General features: G+C 57.8%; 6 protein-coding genes across 6 annotated transcripts; 2 read left to right on the top strand and 4 right to left on the bottom strand.

Moving 5' to 3' along the window:
- Positions 1 to 283: 283 nt before the first annotated feature.
- Positions 284 to 1,807, bottom strand: DICSQDRAFT_154054 (uncharacterized protein). The gene is made up of 5 exons (XM_007364072.1): positions 1,513 to 1,807; positions 1,179 to 1,356; positions 976 to 1,090; positions 762 to 873; positions 284 to 699 (listed from the first exon to the last, which is right to left on the bottom strand). Exons 1-5 carry the CDS (start codon positions 1,691 to 1,693, stop codon positions 632 to 634), a joined length of 654 nt encoding a protein of 217 aa, XP_007364134.1. The 5' UTR covers positions 1,694 to 1,807; the 3' UTR covers positions 284 to 631.
- A 596-nt stretch (positions 1,808 to 2,403) lies between these two features.
- On the bottom strand, positions 2,404 to 3,783 carry DICSQDRAFT_56433 (longevity assurance proteins LAG1/LAC1; the record flags this gene model as incomplete). The annotated part of the gene is made up of 4 exons (XM_007364071.1): positions 2,404 to 2,526; positions 2,586 to 2,810; positions 2,894 to 3,184; positions 3,313 to 3,783. 4 exons carry the CDS (start codon positions 3,781 to 3,783, stop codon positions 2,404 to 2,406), a joined length of 1,110 nt encoding a protein of 369 aa, XP_007364133.1.
- Positions 3,784 to 4,256: 473 nt separating this feature from the next.
- Positions 4,257 to 5,253, top strand: DICSQDRAFT_57131 (RNA-binding domain-containing protein; the record flags this gene model as incomplete). Its single annotated transcript, XM_007364070.1, has 4 exons — positions 4,257 to 4,496; positions 4,588 to 4,861; positions 4,900 to 5,020; positions 5,076 to 5,253. The coding sequence occupies 4 exons, from the start codon at positions 4,257 to 4,259 to the stop codon at positions 5,251 to 5,253; spliced, it is 813 nt and encodes a 270-aa protein (XP_007364132.1).
- Positions 5,254 to 5,494: 241 nt separating this feature from the next.
- DICSQDRAFT_168464 (class I glutamine amidotransferase-like protein) lies at positions 5,495 to 6,427 on the bottom strand (the record flags this gene model as incomplete). Its single annotated transcript, XM_007364069.1, has 5 exons — positions 5,495 to 5,590; positions 5,653 to 5,727; positions 5,795 to 6,198; positions 6,266 to 6,302; positions 6,365 to 6,427. The coding sequence occupies 5 exons, from the start codon at positions 6,425 to 6,427 to the stop codon at positions 5,495 to 5,497; spliced, it is 675 nt and encodes a 224-aa protein (XP_007364131.1).
- A 2,255-nt stretch (positions 6,428 to 8,682) lies between these two features.
- On the top strand, positions 8,683 to 10,174 carry DICSQDRAFT_135055 (Mob1/phocein). Its single transcript, XM_007364068.1, has 9 exons — positions 8,683 to 8,775; positions 8,834 to 8,921; positions 8,989 to 9,061; positions 9,153 to 9,220; positions 9,310 to 9,335; positions 9,428 to 9,561; positions 9,725 to 9,844; positions 9,908 to 9,954; positions 10,013 to 10,174. Exons 1-9 carry the CDS (start codon positions 8,756 to 8,758, stop codon positions 10,091 to 10,093), a joined length of 657 nt encoding a protein of 218 aa, XP_007364130.1. The 5' UTR covers positions 8,683 to 8,755; the 3' UTR covers positions 10,094 to 10,174.
- A 740-nt stretch (positions 10,175 to 10,914) lies between these two features.
- On the bottom strand, positions 10,915 to 16,138 carry DICSQDRAFT_135054 (DEAD-domain-containing protein). Its single transcript, XM_007364067.1, has 9 exons — positions 15,632 to 16,138; positions 15,452 to 15,575; positions 15,193 to 15,403; positions 14,949 to 15,139; positions 14,301 to 14,896; positions 13,974 to 14,062; positions 11,917 to 13,666; positions 11,741 to 11,865; positions 10,915 to 11,679 (listed from the first exon to the last, which is right to left on the bottom strand). Exons 1-7 carry the CDS (start codon positions 15,726 to 15,728, stop codon positions 13,556 to 13,558), a joined length of 1,419 nt encoding a protein of 472 aa, XP_007364129.1. The 5' UTR covers positions 15,729 to 16,138; the 3' UTR covers positions 10,915 to 11,679; positions 11,741 to 11,865; positions 11,917 to 13,555.
- Between the last annotated feature and the right edge of the window lie 1,350 nt (positions 16,139 to 17,488).

The raw sequence follows: 17,488 nt of genomic DNA, 5'->3' as shown, positions 1-17,488 counted from the left end.
ATACTAGCACGCTAATGCTCACGCACGCGGCCCGCCGCCGTTGTATATATGTACGTACATAGCGGTCTGGTCGAGTCGACAGCCACCCGAAGACACCATCATCTGCATACCATCGCCACAACGAAGTTACCGGCTGCCTGGAAGCCTGCGTGTTATGACAGGTGCTGGCGTCGATCTTTCGTCCTTGCCGCGCGCGTACCGTCCTTCCAAGCACACTGCGACGGAACGAGCCGGGACTAGTGTTGGCGTGATGACCGGGACGGCGTGACGCGCAGATGCAAGGCAAGATGTGAGATTCTAAATTCCATTCGTGATATATACTATCGATCATACTGCGGGAGACAAGGTACAATGCGCGAGGTCGCTTCGTCGTGGGGGTAGACGTGAGGAGAGAGAGAGCACTAATAGAACACGGCGGCAACCGAATGCCAAGAAGAGGCCCAGGAGCGATAATGTACTAACACAGACGTCGTTAATGATTAGGTGAAGACATGAAAGACACAGAGCAGATCAGGAACGCAGGCGTTAGCGCAAGCGCAAACGAGGGTGGTAGCGTGCGACACGAATGTCTGCCTGGGCCAGTAGGCCGGTCCGGGGTAAATGAATGCGGGGGAGGGTTGCATCGTAACGACTACATCGCCAATGCGGCCTGTAGCTCCTTGAGCTGCGCCTCCTCGTCGTCCTCGATTGCTTGTGGCGCTAACGCAAAGGTACGAGGTGAGTATGATTTCACGCGAAGAGAGATTATTAGTATGCCGTACCTTCTTGCACCCGACTGGCCCCTGCTGGGTGGTGCAATGGTACGTGATCCTGCATGAGCTTGGCATCGAGCTCTTCCTGCTCCAGCTCCGCGAGCTCTTGCTTGAGCTCGTCCTGTATACAATAAGTCCAAGACAAACGGGAGAGAATACGATACGGTCAGCCATGATCCGACGTCTCGCTTAGCGCACGAAACAGATGTGGAAAATGACGTACCTCGTCGAACTCGACGCCGGTATATGTGCTCGTCGAGATCGCCTCCGAGACCTCGTTCGCGAGCTGCGTCTGCTCCTGGATCTCCGACATCGTCTGGTCCACCTTGTCGATCGACCTGCACAACATGGAGACGTATGTCAATTATCGCACGGGATATACTGGGGGAACATATGGTATGAAAGGAGGGGAAGGGGACCACTCACAGCTTCCCATGGATATCCTTGAGCGCACCGGCGGCCTTCTTCATCGCGGCCATGTTCTCGGCGTTGAAGCTGGCGGACTCGAGCGTGTTGACCTGCATCTCGAGCTGGAAGCGCGTGTTCTGCAATCGTTCGAGCTCCTGCTCGGTCACCTTCTTCCGCCGGAGCGCCGCCGTCGCCGCTGTTCCACGCAAAGGGCAGCATATCAGCTCACATCTTCGAGTAAAAGCAGAGGAGGAACTCGGAGGTCAAGCGTATCCGTAGTGAAGACTCAAGTGGAACCCTGGGACAACCAAGGACAGACAGAGACAGGCGAGACGCAAACGACGACACCCACCAGCCTTGTTCGAGACCGCGTTCTGCTTCGCCTTCTTCATCTCCTCGTCGATCTTCTTCTGCAGGTAGTCCTCCTTCTTCTCAATCATCTGCAGCTGCTGTCGCAGGGTCACTATCGCGTCGCGCGACGACTGCTTCGGGTCGCGCCGGCCCCCAAAGTAGCTCATGATGCCGGCCATCATTCTCGTTCGAGGAATGCCAAGGTACAGTAAGAGACGTCTAAGACAGCTTATGAATTGAGTGAGTTGATATGGGGTAGGTGCAAGGGCGAGAAAGACAACCAGGAGAGATCACAGTGGCAAGGCTGAATGACTGTAGAAGCGCCGGGAACAGTACGCTGCGTCCACAGCCAGCAGGCGCCTCCATCGCTGAGGTCACTCGATTCGCCCGATAAGGAAGGTCTCTACGTTCGAGCGACTTCCCGCCTCGCCCGGAACGGTCGTCTTGCCCTGCGGCTCTTCCCCTCGCGCAGCTCATACGCCTCAAATCTGTTCTATGCCTGCATAGAGTCTGACTGGCGTTGCATTCAATGCGCAGCAGGCAGACATGATGCGTAATGCTTTTGGAGAGTCATCTCTGTTCGACTGCGGCTGGACTACGACCTACAGAACTAAACTACAGCGCAGTACGACTACCATGTGGAACCCATGAAACCCATTGTTCCGAGACCGAAAGAGAGTGGTAACGGTAACAGGACGAGGATATCAGTCACACAAGGGTATATAGAGGCGCTCTCTGCATTTCATGCCAGCCCCAGGCCGGAGACATAACAGATACCCGTGAAAGCGTAAGCTATTAGAAGAAGCAAGTCTATCGTGCCCTCTACAAAATAATAAGTTAGTCGTCTTTTTGGTGGTCGTCATCATCGCTAGATATGTTGGTGAGTGAGAGGTCACAGCGTATTAAGAAGACCGACTAACCCTTCGTCGTCGCTCCGCGCATCCTCGGCGCCCTGGCCTGACACCACTCTGTACGCCACGGAACAGATGATCCGGAACCAAACCAACTGAATGACCTGTAGCACTCATGGGCGTGAGCAAAACCTAGGTCAGAACAGAGACGGAGCGCGCTGACCTGCAGTGCCACCAACATCCCCAAGAATGCGTAGTAGATCTCCGTCGTGAGGTAGTGACCGCGCGAGGGGTCCCAGATGCGCGGGATGACGTACCACGCCTCCCACGTGGCCTTGATAACCAGGAGGAAGAAGCCGTGTCGGGTAACGAACCATGATACCAGAAACGCGACGAAGGCCATGTCGCACCACAGGGACATGCCCAAGTACCGGAACATCTTCGCCAGCTGTCCGTGACATATGAGTATCCGTGCATCGAACCGACGCAGTACTGATAGCCGTGCATCCTCGGTGCAAGACTTGTACTCACCGGCAGAAACATGTCGCACAAGTCCATAAGGAGCATGACGAGGCACCCGACACGGGTATAGTTGTAGAAGTAGCTCGCGACCTGGAGCGTGACGGTGATCACGTGGTGGGCCATCATCTGCCAGTGGTCCTTTCGGCGTGCTTCAGCATTGAGGATGAGCACCTGGTGCATGTAGCATGCCGTTTGAAGGAGGTAGTAGAACTTGACGGGGCCGGCGAGCGGTATATGGGGGTAGTTGGTCCACACATTGATCGGGTTCAGGAGCGAAGTGGGCAAGTGCCGATGCACATACTGCAAATGGCAAGATGCATGTCGCGAGTCAATTAGCCACCGTCCAGACTTAGACACACAGTTCCACATGCGGAAGGCGATGACGCGGAACGTGGGAGGGGAGATAAGATAGACCAAGCGCGACTCACCAATCCGAAGAAGAAATTGAAGGTGTAGTATATCACGGACCAGCCCTGCTCGGCGAAGCGGATGATGCTCCTGTTCATCTTCCTCCTCTCCACGGGAGTGACGATGTACTCTGCGGCATGTCCGTTCCCATTCACGGCACCGTTTGCCTTGCCATTCCCGTTTGCCTTGCCGTTCCCGCTGGGCTGGCCGTTCCCATTGGCAAGGGCGAGTTTCTTGCGCTTCGCGTGTCGCAGATCCCGAGCAAGCTTCCACCGGGCGAATGATTCGAATACGTAGATGCGCGTCACGTCTCGTAGGATGGCCATGAGGGCGATGGCGGTGATGATGACGCACCCGTCGAGAAGCCCGGTGCCATAGTAGTTTGCGTGCGGGAACGAGTCTGGGTTGGCAGGGCGGGCAGTGGGGTAGGAGAGCGTAAAGAAGGGGACGAGCAGGGGGGAAAGCCAGGCGGGGGCGGCCTCGGTATTCATGACGGTCGGTGTGGTTAGTGTCACGTCAGCAGGTCATGAAACGTTAGTCGGGGGCGCGTTATCTGGTGTACGTGGTGTATAAGTTTTGTGAGAGACGGCGGCCGGTGCGCACGCGAAAGTGAATTCGGCACGGAGGGATGGGGGAGTGGTGGCCGTCACGAACAAGCCCGGGGCAGCTGGGCTGTGGAGGATGGCTGGGCGGGCGCAGGCGGTGGTCGGCTGGGTTTCTGCGCTGGCCAGTCGGAAAACAAATCGTCCCCAGAGGCGCGAACGTGCGCTGGCGTCTGCCCATGTCCCCCGGCGCTAAAGGCGGCTATACCGGGCGGCAACGACTTTTGGGGGAGAGTACTGTGGGAACAGCAGCCTCGAGCTCAGCGCACGCGCCGTACCCAACGCCTTCTGCCACACCGCGCGTGTTCGTCTGCGTCCCGTCCTGCCTCGCCTCGGCCCTGCGCCGCTCTCCTCCTCCAGCCATGTCCTCCACCCAGCCAAACACCACCCTCTACCTCAAAAATCTCAACGACAAGGTCAAGAAGGACGAGCTCCGCGCCCAGCTCTTCGCCCTCTTCACCACCTATGGCAGGATCCTCGACGTCGTCGCCCTCAAGGGGCCCAAAATGAAGGGGCAGGCGTTCGTCGTCTTCACCGACCTCGCCGGCGCGACCGCCGCCCTGCGCGGCTGCGAAGGTATGGTCTTCTACGATAAGCCAATGGTGCGCCGTCCGTCTCAACGCTGCTTGCACGTCGACCCCTTTGATCCCAACACCCCCTCCTCTTTCCCCTCGCGCGCGGCCACCGCTACAGCACATTGAGTACGCCAAGACGAAGTCGTACGCGACGCTCCGGAGAGAGGACCCCGACTTCGTGCCCCCGACCTCGATCTATGTCAAGAACGCGCCCAACGGCAAGCTCGCGAACGGCGGTGCGGGAGAGAAGAGGACACGCGACGATCGGATGGACGAGGATGCCCGTGAGGTCAAGAGGGAGCGGACGGACAAGGACGACGAAGACGACGACGACGAGGAGATGGAGATCGAGGATGACGACGAGGGTCCCAGGCAGGGGGGCTCCACGAACGGTGCGCGGTGGGCTAACCTAGATCGCGCTCACACGAAGGCTCACGTCAGTGCGATGCAGGCCAGATACCGGCGGCGACTCAGCAGCAATCGGCGCGGCTGATGTGCCTCAACCTGCCACAAGAGGTTACGGACGACGTATTGTCGGTCCTATTTCAACAGTACGTATTGAAGCTTCGCCAACGCCCCATGCCGTTGACGGTCCGGATCTCGCAGGTACCAAGGCTTCCACTCGGTGCAGGTCGTTCCTTCTCCAACACCAAACGCGGCAGGGCAGAGAGTCAAGATGGCGTACGTGATGTTCGACTCACCAGATCTCGCGTCCGTCGCAAAAGAAGCCTTGGATGGCTTCACACTCAAGAAGGGATGGGTGATGTCTGTTTCGTATATCTAGCTGTGTATCGCATATCGTGTAATTTGTATCTCAGCATCCTTTCCCTCAGATAACCCGTAGGAAATCGCGCGCCACCTTGTCGGTCGTATGCACGAGGTACTCCCGCAAGACGCCAGCGCGCGATGTCCCGTGCTAACGAACACGTCTCTCACGCCTGCACAGACTGGAGTTTGCAAGTTCGAGTTGATACAGACTTCTACATTTCTTCCATTCCATATCGTACATCTGATACTCCTAGAGCTCACGCAGAGAGCGCCTTGTCGATCGCCTCACCAATCGGATGAGCGGAGGCAGGGTTCTGCCCAGTGATCAAGTTCCCATCAACAACGACGTGAGCCTACGAATGGAAGCGCGGTCGTGAGTATCCAGATGGTCTCTGGAGTAGGAGCATGCACTTACGCCCCATGGCTCCACCGCCTTCTCGAACGTGCCACCCAGCTCCTTGATGCGCGTCTCGACCAAGAAGGGGATGTCCTGCCATCCCCGTTGGATCAGGCTCCCCCTCTCCCCACGCAATTCAAACATGGACGTCAGCACTCACCTTGACCTTGCCAACCTGCTCCTCCTCCACGTCCGTGAACGACGTCGCGCGACGGCCCTTGAAGATGCTCTCCCCGCTCGCGTCCTTCGCGCCCACGAGCGCCGCGGGCCCGTGGCACACCGCGCTCGTGACCTTGCCCGCCTGGAAGAACTCGCTCGCGAGCTTCACGTTCACCGGGTCCGTCGCGAGGTCGAGCACGGGCCCGTGGCCGCCCACGTAGAACACGGCGTCGTAGTCCGCGACGCGGACGTCGGACAGCTTCTTCGCGCTCGCGAACTTGGCCTGCACGGTCGGGTCGTCGAGGAACTTCTGGTCGTCCTTGAAGTTTGCGACGCTGTACTCGTCGACGGGCGGGTTGGGCCCCGCGGGGGCGGCGAAGTCAATGTCGTACTTTTGCGAGAGGACTGTGGGAGCAGGGGTAGGGTCAATTGAGCGCTGCGGCCTGTGGGGCGGACGATCGGTTGGACGTACTGTAGTATGGGTGCGCCGCCTCGGGGAGGTACCAGCCCTGCATGACAGGTGAGTATATGCGTACCGATCGCACACCGTGCGCTGTGAGTATACGCGTACCGTCGGCTCGCCGGTCAAGGTCTTGTTTGCGGAGGTGTAGACGAAAAGGATACGCTTGGGCATGTCTGTACGATTGCTGGTGTGCTTGGATACAGGCGGGTTGACAGATGAGAAGATGTGCAGAGATGACGAACGAGGCTCACTGCTGTGTGCTTATATACGGAGTCGCGAAGTGGTGGCAACTGTGGTACTGAAGAGAAGATTCGGCGACCGAGTTCTCCGAGGCCTGTCCACAACTGGGCGCTAATCCCGGCAGTATCTTTCTGTCCGGCTGCCTATGACGAAATCGTTGGCCTTCAGCCGGCCCCCGCGGGCCCAAGTTCCTACACGCAACCTGTAGCACTTTCTCGTCCCTTCCGACCGCACGGAACACTCTAACCACCGGCGACACATATCGTAGAGCAAACCCTCGCAATGGACGTTTGCACGCTGATTCGAGAGAATAAAATTGGACGTAGTTGAGACCTCGCAATTTCGTGGTAGTGCAGCATGTATCGGGATTCGGAACCAAGATGACGATGCGTTCCAGTTTCACAGGCAGTCCCGACCGGAGTTCCGGTCGCTCTGCTGACAGAATGCGCACATGAGCGTTTGGCTTACTGGAAAGGGCAGTTTGTCAGCGCTAACCCTACGGTCGTGGCGTAAGTGCGTCTGTCCTTGTATGCGATCGGGAAGACCAACAGGTCGCTGGTCAATTTCTCTTGCATGAGCGTGCTTAACCAATCCATCGGCCACGTAGCAAGCCTGCGACGACATGCTGATGACACTCTCCGATGGAGCTCACGTGAGTGGACCAACGAATATTCCTACGTGCATCATTCAAATCAGGAGAAGGACCCACCGCACCGTGACGGTGAGACGTAGATGGCAGATTAACCTGCAACCACCAAAGTGGCTAACCAAAAAAAAAGTCCACACAACTGCAAATGACAGCGGTGCAGACAGACTATCTCTCACGATAAGCATACGAGCACCCAGTATCTCGGTTGATGGCCGTAGGATCAGTTGCCTTTTTGCTCGAGGCCCCTCCCCAGACACGAGTGGAGCTCATCGAAGGGAGCGTGTAGAGTCTGTATATAGAACACTGCAGCTACGAGGAAAGTGTGTCAGGTTACCGCCGCCATCGACGGTGCCGTGGGGAGGCACCGGCAACTCGTGCAAGCCTGATGGTTGTTGGTCTGAGGCGTACAAACGACTCACTGGGAGGTACCACAACTTTGTGGATGGTGTTCATCGCTGGCCTGAGATCGAGAGAAACGGCAAGTTGTCTTGCGCGAAGGAGTAGTACGTCTTGTTCTACCGCACAGATTGCCGTTCGCTGGGATTCTGTCGGGGCATTCTGCCGTATTTGTTCAAGGGGAGTACTCATTTCAGTGTTTGCGACGTGTTCTTGCAGCGACACGGAGAGACATCGGGGCACCCAGGGGACAGATACGCCGAGTCAAGGTGGTCGGGGTAAGGGGTTCGTAAGACGTGGTAAAGGTAGTCGTCCGGAATCACCTATCATGGAACCTGGTCGCATTCACGGAATTGATAGTCCCTTGAGCCGGGGCATACTCCATAGAGAAAACACGACAAGAGAGGGTAGACACCTTCCACTGGATCCTCCACTACACGAGGTCAGACCAACTGCGACTACCCGGCGTGGTAGGATCTTGATGAGCGTGAGCTCTATTGTACGCTTTCAGGGATACGCATTAACCCCGACAAGAGTGAAGACATAGCGCCTGACCGCCGGAGAAAACCAGCAAGCGCAAGAAATATGCGCCTCATAATATCCTATTACAGCCGAAAGACTGCGTCACCGCAGCAATTCGTAGAGGGGCGTGTCCTTGACTAATTACTTCAGGTGCCGTGATACCTGCCAGAGCTAGGAACCCATCTCTGTGGTTTCCGCTCCGAAAGTTAGACTTCATGAATGGTTCCCTAGAGCGGCTCAAACCCCATTCCACGCCGGGACACGCCTCATTGGTGTAACTTCATTTTGCTGCGGTGAGTGCCGTTGCTTCAGCAGCTGGCACGACGCTAGCGGGCTCTGGTATGGTTTCACAGCTTTGCCGCATTCGTCCTATGTAGTCGTGCGTCAATTCAAGGAGAGGTGCGGACGTGTGGTGTGCCGATCAAACATGGAGCGACGAGTTTCATCGTCACTGTGTTCGACTTCCAAGGCACTGCGCACCGGGCTTGTCCGTTGTCCGTCTTCGCGCCAAATGCGCGGGGAGCCTTAGATTAGATTAGATAATACGCACATAGATCCATGCTGAGATCGGGTATGCCTGATCGAAAGCTATGGGCGGCTATCTGCCTCTCTTCCCGTCTGAGCCTTCACCGTCCGTCCCCATTCGTGGCGACCACAAACCTTGTGCTATCCGCTCTCCTGATCTGCCTGCGATGTCTGCTTTCTTTGGCCTGTGAGATAGCATCTCGTGGAGGTGGCATGGAGCGCTGATGACAAGCCGATCATGCTAGTGGCAAGACGCGCACCTTCAAGCCCCGGAAGGATGTACCGGAGGGGACGAAGCAGTACCAGCTGCGCAAGTACGCGGAGGCGACGCTGGTGGGTGCCATACGTCAAGAGTGCTCCGTGCTGTGACACTCTTCTGACGAAGACGGTATCACTGTAGGGCTCGGGGAACCTCCGCCTCGCAGTGCGTCTGCCTGAAGGGGAGGACTTGAACGAATGGCTCGCGGTACACGGTACGTCACTTCCCTGAGCCCCCCCTTGGCTCTCGGGACCGTAACCTGCTCTTACACTCCCAATCGCGCGCCTTTCTGCTGCGCTCTGCAGCGGTGGACTTCTTCAACCATCTGAATATGCTCTACGGCACGGTAACCGAGTTCTGCACGCCACAGGAGGTGAGCAAATCCCGCAGTTTCTCTCGTGCACAAAGAATCATCGGGAGATGTCTCTCTGGATGCCGCTCATATCCTTTCCGCCGTTTTAGTGCCCGATCATGTCTGCGGGACCAAGGTGAGCCATCGCTCGGCCGCAGTTCTGCCCGGGCGGGGCAACGTCTCTCCGCTACCGACAATACGGTTGACATTGGGATTCGAACGGCACAGGTACGAGTACCTGTGGGAGGATGGCGTCCGGTACAAGAAGGCGACGAAGCTCCCGGCGCCAGAGTATGTCGACGCCTTGATGAACTGGGCGCAGGGGCTGCTCGACAATGAGGAGCTGTTCCCAAGCGAGATGGGTACGTCCTTCCTTTTCTGCCCCACCTTGGCACCGGGTCGCACTGCACACGTGGACGAGCACGCATGCCGGGGCGTGTGCGGACGCGAGGCCCGAGCTACACGCCATGGTCCTTGAATTGCGCTGATCGGGTGGCACCACGCTCCGGTCTGTCATCATAACAGGGAAACCGTTCCCCAAGAACTTCCGGGACACCATAGGACGACTGTTCCGGAGACTGTTCCGAGTGTACGCACACCTCTACAGCAACCATTTCGATCACATATGCGCACTTGGAATCGAAGGTGAGCCTGTTGCGTTTAGCGCGTTCTCGCTGTCAGACGAGGGCTGATGTGACGGCTTGGCAGCACATCTGAACACGAGCTACCGACACTTCTTCTTATTCGTCAACGAGGTACGTACTGGGGGGGGGGGGCTTTGAGAGAGGATAGCAACCGCTGACGATGGAGCAGTTCGATCTGGTGGACAAACGGGAGCTTGCGCCTCTGGACGAACTGAACGAGGCTATTCTGGCGGAGGACAAGGGCCGGTAGGACGTGTTGGAAAGTGGGCGATAGGGGTCGTTTGCCGTTTAGTGACATGAATGTACAGTAGAGCGCGCGATATTGCAGATACCCAGCGTTGATACGAACGTGCGCCCAACGTCGGGGAATGTGTCTGAGAGCGTGACGTCATGTCTGAAATGGGGATAGACGTCGTCCGTTGGATGGCCACTGGCTGATGCGTAAGTACTATGTACATGGAACAGAATGCGCTTCGCAGCTGGGCGCGCAGACGTGGACACGGAATGGATCCGGGGTTATCGAAAGCTTGCCCACAACAGTAGCCGCGGCTTGAGGGGAAGCGGGCCGGCGGTGGAATGGATTGCATCTCAGCACGGGTCCCTGCTCTCTCCGCGCACTGGGCTTGGATTGGAACCGCAGTCTGGCCAAAGCCTGAAAGCGTCCCCAGCCGATCGCCCTGTACTACTTACTACCTTCCTCCAATCCATATCCCTCCCCACGGACTCCATCTCCACATCAACGTCCAACGTCCTATATTAGCCGCCAAAGTCTATCCGACTCTCGCCTTCCCCCGCTCCTTCCAACTTTCCCCTCTCCCCTCGCTTTTGCCTGTGCCTGTCAACTTACCATGGACAACTCTGAATGGGACTCCGTCCTCCAGTACATCTCTGATCCGTCCGACTTCGCCTCCCCCCACTCAGAGCGACCCGTCTCTGAGCTCACTGGCCTTCCGCTAGACCCTCTCCAGCACACCACACCAACACAGGTCCTCAGCCCTCCTGTTCGTTCTTGCCCTCCACTCACTCATCGTACCCTCCAGCTTACAGCCGCTGCTTTGTAGGATTCCGACAAGACTCCCCTCTCTCCCTCTCATCCTGACGACATTCCTCCAGACCACCTCCCCGGCAACACCATCGTCTCCGTTTCGACCACCTTCCACCCTGGCGCCGCTCTCCTCCCCATCCCCCCAGATCTCATCCTACTCTCCGCAGACGGCGTCTTCTTTTACGTGCATACAACCCAGGTCCTCGCTGTCTCCACAAACCGTTTCAACGATCTCGTTCCACCAAAGGCCAGCAAGGCCAAGTTCCGCGATGACCTGGGGCCAGTCGTACCACTCCCCGATTCCGCGACCGTGCTCAACATTGTCTTGCACGTCGTCTACGACATCTCATGCGCGCACTACCATCCAAGCGTCGACACGCTCACCGCCGCGGTCGACGCGATGGCCGATTACGGTCTCCCTCCCAGACGTCACATCGCGCCCTCTACGCCCCTGTACTCCCTCATCCTCGGCCAAGCACCCGTGCAGCCCATCGTGATCTACGCGCTTGCCGCGAAGCACGACCTGTACGATCTCGCGGTCCCAGTCTCGAGCCATCTTCTGTCCTTCTCCCTCCACACCCTCACGGACGAGATCGCAACGCGAATCGGACCCGTGTACATGAAGCGCTTGTTCTTCCTGCACCTCGGACGGCTCGACGCGCTCAAGCGGCTGCTCCTCCCCCCACCCCATCCACACCCCCCGACGGCCAACTGCGACTTCACGGAGCAGAAGAAGCTGACGAGAGCATGGGCCCTCGCGTCCGCTTATCTCGCGTGGGACGCGCGTCCAGGTACGCATTTCGTTCTGGGCTTCGCGTGCCGTTATCGTGCTGATTCTCCCGGGGCACGCAGACCTGTCGACAAGCGCAATGGAGAGCGCGTTATGCCCGCTGGCTGACCACCTCTCCTGCGATGTGTGCAAGAAGAGCCTCCAGGATCGCGTCAAGCAGTTGATCATCCAGTGGTCCGTGGTGAAGGTTCGTCCGACGCGCGCGCACCTAATCGCACTTAGCTAACCAGTACTCCAGAGGTCGATATGACGTGACGAAACCGCGCACCGCGCTTCCGCGCCACTGGGGTGTTTGCTTGCCGGCCCCAGCACCTCTCTCGTGCCGTTGGAGGCTCGGACCCAACTGTTCGAACGGCAATAACACTTCGCCGCGTCTTCGAATTCCTGACTTCTTGCGGCTGCAAAACAGCCGAATCCCTTACCCGGTGGGAGCGGACGTGGACGCCCCCGATCCCCTCCCCCGCACTCTTACGTCCGGAAACGCACGTTGCCTTCCTCTCCTCTGTTTCTCCCTTCTCTCGTCCTGCGCCGCGCTTCCGTGGTTTCGCGAAGATAACCCTGTGTGACAAGCCCCAAAATTGCAGGAGGCCCTCCTCCCTAACTTATCCGTTCAATTCGCTGCACTGTCACGTACGCCCCCGGCCCCCTCCCCGATTGCCCTGAACGCCAGCCGCTGTCTACCGTCTTCTCTCTCTCTTACAGTACGCTCGTCTTTTGCATGCCATGCCGTCTTGGTCACGGTGCCCCAGCGTCAGAAACCAGCTCCGGTCAATCCATTGTATCATACGCATGTGACCCGGTACTTGTACTCGTCTCTCCTATCCTCAGCTCGTCCCCGCCATCGTGTCGTTGTCGACATAAACCCGCAGTAATCTTCCGTCGTTCTCGTCGTATGTCGTCGTTCCGTTCCCGTTCCGCAGCACTCTCGACTCGACCGTACGCATCTCTCCCTTCTCGTTCCACTCCACCACCGATCCGTTACGATACCAGCTGTATACTGCGCCTCATAAACGTCTGGCCGTGACAGCAGAATCGTTGACCCGTCGTTCTTGTTCTTCTATCCCCACTCCCGGGCCTTCTCTCGTGTATACCAACAGACACCGGCGGTGGTTATTATGATATCCCCCTCTCGAGCTCCCTCCCTCTCCATGCCCGCTCGCCATCGGTTCTTCCCATCAGCCCTTCTATGCACGACTGTTCCTGCAGTACCCTGTGACCGGCTTCCTCACTTCCATTGTCAGATGCGTGGTCAGTCGCTCACGTTGTACGTACGTACGACCGTCGTCGCGCGGCGCGCATACATCCGCCTCGGTCTTCTGGGTTGCCGTTAGGGGAGAGATTCGAGCACGCATACACGCATCCATCGCACGTTTCTCTCACTACTGTACCCCCCTATATGCATATGCGTCGTACGCCTCAAGTCAGGTGGCGCGGAAGAGGAAGTCGGGTGCTGAATCGGCGACAATCGAACACGGGAGAGTGCCAGTAAGTACTGGCACCTATCCGTGGAGAACCGTGCGGCCCCCTGATCTCATTTCTGCCGCGGAGACTCTCAAGACGCCCCGCTGTGGTTATCTCACCCTTGGTGTGCCCGCGGAGCCTCCAGAAAGTTCAGCGGCGCGCGGAGTCGTGCTCCCCTTTCCCCACTTCGACTTGGGCGCCGGTGCGGGCAAGGTTGGTAGTATGTACGAGATCTGTGGGGTCCACCAGGCACGGGTACGGCATCGACACACGATCTGATGTGTATTATGCCTACGTACAGAGGGTGCGCGGGCCCCAGCTTCCGCCCCCGAAGCGATACGGGGGCCTGTGGCGCGCGCACGTAACTCGCGCATGTTTGTGGATAGACTCGACGGCAGCAGCGGCGGCGACAGCGCTCAAGGGACGGCGGCCGACGCCGCCGCCGCTGCGGCGACGTCCGCGGCACGCTTCGCACGCTTGACCTTGTGGATCTCCTCGCGCTTGCCGAAGTCCGAGTCGTGGAGCTCCTGTACGGTATCGGAGGATCAGCAAAGGCATCTTCGCAATTTTGGATTGCGCGATCGGGAGAGGTGCGGAAACCATCGTGCCACAGGTAGATATGTACGGGCAAGCGCGCCCGAGCCCGAGCTGAGGCGAGGGAAGGTTGGGGGAGCAAAGAAGGATTTGGGGTAGGATGCGAGGGTGGCGGAAAGGGCACGGTAAGGTGCCTCCGCACGCTCGGAGGAATGGAGGCGAAGAGAGAGCGAGAGGGTTGGGGAGTCGAGCGGAAGAGGGGACTGGACCGCCCAGTGAACAGAGAACGGAGAGACGCACCATGTTCGCGAGGCGCTTGGCGGTCGAGACCGCGTTGAGGTTTTCGAGAACCTTTGCTTCGGGGAGTGGCATTTCCGTAAGCTTGACACCTGATCGTAAGATAGGGTGCGTGGGGCGCGCCGCCAGCCATCATTAGCATACTACTGTGCTGACAAGTGAGAGACGGGGAGGCATCGGACTCATCGGAGGGAACGGGTATCGGACGACGACAGTTAGTGGGAGGATGGGGAAGAGATAGCAGTATGCCATCAAGACCAACACCGCGTGATGAGGAAGAGATCGTGGAGCTCTTGACGGAGGGTGAGAGATGCCGGGCAGCAGACTCACCGATTCGCTCCTCTACTTTGAGGATTCGCTCTTCGTCCCGTTCGGTGACGAAACTCACGGCGACACCGCCGCGGCCTGCGCGGGCAGTACGACCAACCCTGTGGGTGTATTCCTCTGGTTCGGACGGGATGTCCCAGTTGATGACAATCGCAACATCCTCTATATCGAGACCGCGTGCTCCGACGTCTGTAGATACGAGCACCGGCACTACGGAGGCGCGGAAGAGGGAGAGAGAAGAGAGGCGTTCTCGCTGCGTCAGACGGGAATGGAGGGCAGTCGTGCGGATGCGGAGGGTTTGGAGGAGGTGTGTGAGGTATGCTGCTGTGCGTGGGTGCGTGCAGAATATGATAGTAGGTGGAGGTTGCTCGGGGACCTCGTCATCGTTTGCCGATGACTTCTTCTGGGGCTTCCCTTTCTTGGAGGACTTAGACTGTGAGCCCTTCTGCTTGCGAGAGGGTTGCGTCGGTTCTGGCGGGGCACGGCGGAGGTGGAGGGTGGATTCGGGAGGATTGCATAGGAAGTAGTACAGGTAGGCTTCCCGAACATGGGAGGGCACCAAAATGAAGTGCTGCTTCAGAGTCTCGACTGTCTCTACCCTGTGATGCAAGGGTGAGCAAGCGATGTAACCTGGAGCGGGGTGATACGTACGGAGCGGTCATCCTGTGAACGAATGGCTTTTGCTTGCCGGGTCTCGGAGGCGCATCGGCGACGCGCTCGACAGCAGGAGTAAGCGTCGCCGTGAACAAGCATGTCTGACGTTCCATGGGTAACGTCTCAAACAGATATGACAATTCTGGGGCAAACGAGGGCGTAAGCAGCCTGTCCGCTTCGTCAAGTACCTAAGCGGATCATGAGTGCGCGCAATTCTCATGATATTGGAAGAAGCACATACCAAGAACTTGATGCGCGACAAGTCCCATTCCCCCGACGTGCTCTTGAGCAGGTCAACAATCCGGCCTGGGGTAGCGACGACGACATGCGGCCGGTTCCCCAGCTCGAGGGCCTGGGCCATCATATCAATACCTCCAACAACGACGGCGGTGCGCAGGTTCAGCGGTGCTCCAAGCACGGCAAACTGCTCCGATATCTGGAAAGCCAGTTCCCTGCATAGGGTCAGGAGCATGTCACAACGTGGGACCCGACGAACATACCGGGTTGGCGTCAGGATAAGAGCAAATATCCCATACGGGTCGAGCGACAGCTTCTGCAAGATTGGCAGTGCGAACGCGATGGTCTTTCCGGAACCGGTCTTCGCGTTTCCTATGCAATCTCTGCCTTGGATTTCAGGTCTGTCAGGACAGACTACATGATCTCAGCAACAAGCGACTTGCCTGCGAGGAGCGGGGGTATACATGCTGCTTGAATCTCGGTGGGTGACTTGATGTACATTTTCGCAAGAGCCGAGGTAAGCACGGAGGAAATACCCATGGTCTCAAAGCTTGAGGGTAATGGCTTCACGCGTAAGGGTGCTTGTAACGCTAGAGGGTTCGCAGCTTTCGGCTTCAAAGACATGCGCGAAGACGCGAAGTAGCTGTCTACATCGTCGTCTTCATCCTTGGCTGTGTATATTGGCGGGACCGCACGCTGCGAAACGTCGCTGTCTTCCCCTGGTCCCTCTCCGTCCTCTTCACTTCCACTCCTAGAGTCCTCTCTATCCTCCTCACTCCCACTCCTTGACTCCTCGTCGTCCTCGGATGATCCGACCGCTTCGTCTACCTCTCGTACTCCATTATTAGAAGCGTGTTCCTCGGCCTCCAGCTCCTCCCCGTCCGCATCGTCCAGTCTCAGCCGTTTTCTCCGGGGTCCCTCTTGCATTCGCATGAGATCGTCCGCGGTGAGCTTTCTACGCTTGAAGCCAGCCATATCTTCAAGAACCAAGTCAAGAACCAAGCGAGAGCAAGCAGCAAGAGAAGACCTCAATAAACAGGCGAACTTGAGGTGGTCATGAACGCGCGGGATTTGCCGCCTACCGATCACAGCATGAAAATCTTGAACTCCGGGCCGACGGGCCGCTCGGAGTTGTAGCACAAAGGCACGCAAGCCGAAGAGGAGCGACGTCAGGACGGCATTTTGATAACGGAGACTATGGCTACAGAGGTTTGGAAACGACAGTGATCATTTGTACAGAGTGCGATTATGAAGATGGAAGGGTATAGGGAGCGGTCCGACAGAGAGATATGAGCGAGAAGATATAAAAGCATAATGTCAATTGATCAAACTAATGGAGATGGTGAGGTTGAAGGAGGTGCGAGGTGGGGTATAGTGAGATGAGAAGAGACGATATCAGAGACACCAACAAAACGTAGTGTGCCTCAAGTGTTCGCGACATACCGGCTGTCGCGGTGGACCCATCCACGACCGGCGACAAGACAGGTGCTTTACTGGGGCTTCATGTCCGGAAAGACGGGGGCTTCGATCTCGAACTGGCCGTGGAAGTCACCGAAGGAGAAGTACATACTCGGATCCTCGGCCATGAGCGCGTCGACGCTCTGCTGCGACAGCGCGTCGCCATAGTACTGGAGCTGCTCCCAATTGACCGGCGCCTCTGCGTCTGACATAGGGGGCATGGATGACGAGCCCGCCTCGTCTTTGACGTGCTCGAACGAGAGCGACGTGGATCCGGTAGCGAGGGGGCCGGACGAGGCCAAGGGTGCCTGTGCAGGTGACGATAAAGTGTCGGGGAAGGCGAACTTTGGCACAGAGGGTAGAGTAATGTCACCGAAGGTGGAGGCCCTAGGAGTCTGTTGCGCGAGTCAGAATCTTGGATTGAGGAAAGGGTCGGAGGACGGAACATACCATGTCCTGATCTCTGAGGTTCTGCTGCGCGATGCTCGCCACGAACTTCCCAAGCATCTCATGATTGAGTTCGTGCGGAAGAGGTTGGATATTGGGGAGAACTGGCATCTGGTAGTCTGCGAGCATTGCCGGGACCGAGGGAGCACTGGGAGACGCAGGAACCGAGGACCCAGGAGTGGGTGGCATCCGCGTCGATGCAGGGGAGGAAGCGGGGGTGTAGGACAAAGCGGGTACAGGCTCAGGCTCGGCCTTGGCCTTGCGGCGGGACTTGGACTTACGAGGACGTGGGGGAGCCTTGGCGTCGCCCTTAATGCCCACGTACTTTTCGCGGATGAAACGAATCAAATCCTCGCCTTCAGGAACTGGCGCGTCGGGATCCGCCGCTGCTTTCC

The sequence above is a fragment of the Dichomitus squalens genome, assembly GCF_000275845.1.
Source record: "Dichomitus squalens LYAD-421 SS1 unplaced genomic scaffold DICSQscaffold_8, whole genome shotgun sequence".
NCBI classification, from domain to species: Eukaryota; Fungi; Basidiomycota; class Agaricomycetes; order Polyporales; family Polyporaceae; genus Dichomitus; species Dichomitus squalens.
Note: the sequence above shows the minus strand (reverse complement) of the source record. Positions and strands in the feature narration are given on the sequence as shown.